Here is a 5,619-nt window from a genome sequence, read left to right on the forward strand (position 1 = left end):
TCGGTCTGCCTCCAGAAGACGGAAATACCCTTGGATGTCCTCATAGGCGGCCTCCTCCGCCGCCGTCAAGCCTGAGGCCAGCTTTACAGTGTTATCCAGCACCCAGCATGGGCTCCATTGGACTACAAAGAAAGACATCAGATTATTTAAAATTATTTTATATCAGAGGTTTTATTTTGTTTATTGTGGGCCTTTAGTCTGTTTAAAGTTATGGAGTAGCCTATACAGTAGGGCTGGGACTCGATTACATTTTTTAATCGAATTAATCTACAGGCTTTGTAATTAATTAATCGAATTAATCGGATTTTAATCGCATTTAAATATCTGACTTGAGAACAGTGAAAACTTTGTTTTTTCACATGGATTTTGAAAAATTACAAAAATATTATACATTTTTAAAAGAAGGGAGAACTCTTCTCAATTTCAGCAGGCTGTTCACCATCAGGCGTAATACTGCCCTCCACTGATCTAATCCAGAACTATGTAGCTATATCATACTGCGATTAATTTTTTTAATCGTGTTAATTAATTAATCGCATTGTGTGATAAATTAATCTAAATTAATGCATTAATTTCCCAGCCCTACTATACAGTAATCATCCTTTCCCCATCGCTTTCTCTCATACCAAGTATCCAATATGGGGATTATAAAAATGAAATGAAATTAGATTAATTCGATTAATGAATTACAAACTCTGTAATTAATTACATTAATTTTCTAATCTACTTACAGCACTTATCATTTTATAACACGCTTAACTCCTGTCTCCTTTCTTTTGACTACAAAAAAGAAAGCTATGATCTGGCTTGAATGGAAGGTATCTTCGTGACATGGCTGTTGTCAGGGGTAGATTATGGAGAACAGGGTCAAAAAATGATGCTACACATGCCAACTTTTTAAGTCATTTCTGTTTATTGTATAAGAAGGAATATCATAATTTAATTTCATTCATAGATATCCATGTGTTGAGTGGATGTATTTTCAGGCTGGAAATGCAATCTGCCCCCCTTAATGTGTACTGCAGGATGGCAGCCAGAGATGGTGTGTGTGTGTGTGTGTGTGTGTGTGTGTGTGTGTGTGTGTGTGCGTGCGAGATTGTTTTTAATGTCTTATTCATATGTTTAGTTTGACTGCACATTGGAGACTGGTCAAACACAATTTCAAACTTCTTTGCTTAACCCTGTTACATATAAGTATAGGGGGCTACACTTGTTGACATGACTTGACTTAATTCAGATAGGCTGCACATAATAACCTTTCCTGGATGGACTATTACCAGGTGACAGGTAGTAACTTACAGGTAGGCAAGGACTATGGCATGTTTACTCTTTTAATATGGCACTGACATGGCGGGCCAATCCATAGTCTTCCAACGGTACTCGGTACTATGTAGGCCTACCAACTGAATCTATCACCAGTGGAAGGTTATTAACTAGGCCTATCGTATTCCCAAACTTTCTTGTGTCGCATGCCATTGGTTCAAACAAAATATAGCCTACAGAATATGGAGATAAGCCTACTAACGGTAACCATAGACAGAACTACTTATGGATTTCCCTCAGGCCTGCGCTTCAGTAAAAAGAAAAACTTTTGCGTAATATTGTGCGTATTGTTAGGCTACTTACTGCGGCATGGACGACCAGAATCCGGAGGTAAATCATCAGCCGAGAGAGGTCGAAGACCAGAACCCGAAGGTAAGTCATCAGCCGAGAGTGGACCACCAGAATCCGGAGTTAAATCATCAGCCGAAAGCATCATTGAATGAAAAAGACACAGAAACCGTGCGTTGAAATAGTCTATTGAGGTGAATGTAGTACGCGCGCGGCCAGTAGAACGATTGAACGGCAGAATGACTCTTGCGATCCATTTCATTCGTCATAATAGACAACTCACATCTAATGATTCGCTTGAAAATTGTACGCTCTTTCACGCGTTGTAGCCTAAAAACATATCTAGGCCTGGGGTGCGCAATTCAGTGTGGGTGTGGGCCTAGGCCTAATGCGCAATTCAATGACCACAGCTAAACTTTGAGCAATGTTTGGAAGACAGTAAACTTGTAAATATGTATAATACGTTTCTAGTCAAAAAGCAACTCAATCTGTATTTTAATGTGCGTTTGTCCCCGGATTGCCTTACCTGTAGCCTATGCAGATATGACACCAACATACACAACATGTAACCAGGGAGCATGTATTTACTAGCCTGAGCGAAAAGCCAGCTGTTGACTCCGTGCGGAGCAAAAATCTTTGGGTGGGGTAGCTTACATAGGATCGCGTCGCCAGGCTAAGTTACCTACCATAATAATCACCGTGCCTTTGAACCTGTGGAGTAGGCTATATGACTTATGGTTTGAAACATTTTCAAGTAGCCCACATTGTTAAATACAGTGCATCCATCTGTTATCTTAATTATTTATTTTATCATGCAGTAGGCTACACAAGATGATTAGGCTAGTAGGCTATTCCGATATCTTGTCAAGTTGTCACTAATTAATACATTGAGGTTTATGCATATTAATAGTGTACATTTTCACTGTGAATCCCAGGACTACAGAAGGCAGTGTTGGGCTCATATTCAACATATTTGTGGAAACCTAATTTGACTCAAACATTGTAAATCACACATGGGAATCACCATTTATGCCATTTGTTAAGCAATGGGGTCTGCCTTTTGCTGGTTAACACCAGACCTAATCACAAATGGCATAAAAGGGAACACCTGATGTAGGCTGTGTATAGGCCTATGCTAAGAGAGTACACAGGCAACGTACAGTGTTTTCATTAGTGCGCTATCTGAAATTAGAAATCAGTAGCCTATATGCATATATGCGTTCTCGCTGGAGAACGGGATTCTCGTGACCGTGGGTTTCTCGCAGGAAAACGCTTTAGGCCTACGGGGTGGCTGGACCACTGCACTCGAGGAGCGTAAGTTAAAAGCAAATGGCAAAATAGCGTATTGGGCAAGGTCGCTGGCCATGGTGCTGAAGCTACTGCCGTGTCGAGCTCGAAGTTGGCTATGTTAAAGCAGCAACCCAGGTACAGTATTGCCTTGTGAGGGCGCTACAACACTGTCCAGTGTCCACTGTCCTTTTTTTATTTTCTATTTTTTTTTTTAAAGATATTTTTATGGGCTTTTTGGGCCTTTATTATTTTGGATAGGACAGTGAAGGTGCGATAGGAAATGAGTGTGGAGAGAGATGGGCTAGGGTTGGGAAATGACCCCGTTCGGACTCGAACCGGGGTCCCCATGGGCATGCAAGCCCAAGTGTGGGGGGGCTTAGCGCGCTGCGCCACAGCGCCCCCTGTCCACTGTCCTGAGAGAAGTGGTCAGTCTGACCCTTCCGTTCCTCTTTCTCTTAAAGGGACACTGTGTGAGATTTTTAGTTGTTTATTTCCAGAATTCATGCTGCCCATTCACTAATGTTACCTTTTTCATGAATATTTACCACCACCATGAAATTCCAAGTAGGCCTATTCATTATGACTGTAAAAATTGCACTTTTCATACATGAAAAGGGGGATCTTCTCCATGATCCGCCATTTTGAATTTCCAAAAATAGCCATTTTTAGCTGCAAAAATGACTCTACTTGGACCATACTAGAAAATATTTGTTTATTACTTAGAAAACTTTCATGTAAAGATCAAAGTTGGCAACTGGCAGCCCAGTTTCAATGAGCAGCATAGTTGGAGTACCTTTTTTGACCATTTCCTGCACAGTGTCCCTTTAAACCCAATCTTTTTCCTGCTGGACACGAGTTTGTGAGCTCCTTACATTCTGACAAGAAAAATGATTATTACCCTCTTAAACTGATTACTTTTTAATATAAAAACAATGATATAAGTTAACTTCCTGTGAATCCGATGTTACCGTCTGAATTCATTCTCGTCTCGCACGCCATGGTACGTCCCCGCAGGGCCGGTTTTTAGCATAGGCCGGCTAGGCGGTCGCCTAGAGCGCCATGTGAAGAAGGAGCGCCGAAATGGCGCTCTCCTATGCGTAATTTTGCGATATGAATTTTTTTTATGAAGTCGCAATCAACAAAGAGTGGCGAAAGCGCTCCTCACGGCAAAGCGCCCCTCAGCCAATAGTAATATCTCTTCCAACTGTCTCTGGGAAGTCTGTGAACCAATAAACAGACAGTTCTGAGAAAGGGGGCGGGACGAGTGACAGCGTGGAGACTCACTCGAGAGACAGAGGGGGACAGGGGCAAGCGCAAACAGTAGTGCTGCTCTGCTGGATGGAGATTATTATGTTCTCATTAAACCACTCATTGCATGATGCAGGAGTTTCAGAGGGTGTTTTGGAACTATGTGATTTAATCAGCAACCGTTTGTGATTATGGAAAGCCTAATAGTTATGAGGTTACTATTTGGAATTAGAGAGAAAAAGAGCTTTGTTTTTGATCAGAGAAATCGCTAGTTAGCATGCTAACATTAGCCAAGTATGCCAAGCAATGAAATCCAGTAAAGTAGCTGTTAGTAGCCTACTCACTACTCACTAACACCCACCTGATATCATAATACTTGCTTAGGTTGACAAGCAATGTAAAGTAAGACTGGTGCAATGTTTAAAACAATTTTAGCTGCCATATCTCCTTCCATCCACATGAATTTGTTGTAAGCTTAAAAAAAACATTAATTTCCAGACCAGAATGACATAGCCTACATTAATCATGTAACAGAACCATGCACAGCAGACAAGTGAGGCTATTTACTATATTTTGTATATTATGAAATTCAATAGCGTGACAGCTCTTCTCCCTTTCTCTCACCCTGTCCCTCCAAACACAGATAGCCCCCTTCTCATTCTCCTACTCACAAATGCACCACTATTTCCAGTCCAGAAATGAAATTGGTTTGGAAGACAGCACAAATGTGTAGCTTATTAAAATTGTTATGCTGCCATGCTTTGTGATGCTGTAGATAGTGTAGATCAATGCAGACCTCCTTGGTAGGCTTATTGTCTACACATGCATTTTACATGCAAATGTACTGTATCACTGTCCTGGCATTTCAATTTCACGTTACAATTCAAACACATTGATAACCTCCCTCTCATCTGGGGTTGGGGGCCCCACCACCATCACATCCAACACACCACACAGTGAAGCTACTTTCATGCGACTCAATCTGATGTGTTGGTCGCCTGTCAAAAAGAACCACAAATCCATTTGATGAAAAACGGTTATTGTTCTTGATGCTATTTAGTTAAGCTTACTAAGGATATTAGTCTTGTGTTCTGTGAGGTATAACAAAGATTTTTTTTTCTTTTAAAGGTAAGAAGCCAGAACTCAAACTCGCCTAGGGCACCAAATAAGCCAGAACCGGCCCTGCGTCCCCGTTCTTCTCTTTCCCCTTAATGTTTAGGTGTAAATGCAGCGACTGGTGTTGATGTTTGTCCGGAAACTTGTGTGCAGTTGGCCTGCTAATTGAATGCTGCGATGAGTTGCTGTCTTGTCCCCATGAAAGTTGGACAGAGGGTCTGCGCTAAGAGCGCGCACGTGTGTGTGGAGTAGGCTAAATGGAGTGTGGTACTGAGTCTGTGGGGTGTGGTACTGTGTCTGTTTAAGTTCATTTGATTTATTTTGACCAGAGAAAGCGTAAGATCTTTTGTTTCT

The 5,619-nt window shown here is 41.4% G+C and overlaps 1 protein-coding gene across 1 annotated transcript in view; it reads right to left on the bottom strand.

Moving 5' to 3' along the window:
* Positions 1–1,844, bottom strand: part of LOC134470225 (uncharacterized protein CG45076-like) — a 3,069-nt gene extending 1,225 nt beyond the window's left edge. The window contains exons 1-2 of the mRNA XM_063224252.1: positions 1,627–1,844; positions 1–122 (exon numbers count right to left, since the gene is read on the bottom strand). The exon at positions 1–122 is cut by the window's left edge and continues 210 nt beyond it. Coding sequence (XP_063080322.1) covers positions 1–122; positions 1,627–1,759 — 255 coding nt within the window. The 5' untranslated portion in view covers positions 1,760–1,844. The remainder of the gene's footprint in view (positions 123–1,626) is intronic.
* Between the last annotated feature and the right edge of the window lie 3,775 nt (positions 1,845–5,619).

Source organism: Engraulis encrasicolus, chromosome 19 (genome assembly GCF_034702125.1).
Source record: "Engraulis encrasicolus isolate BLACKSEA-1 chromosome 19, IST_EnEncr_1.0, whole genome shotgun sequence".
Lineage (NCBI taxonomy): Eukaryota > Metazoa > Chordata > Actinopteri > Clupeiformes > Engraulidae > Engraulis > Engraulis encrasicolus.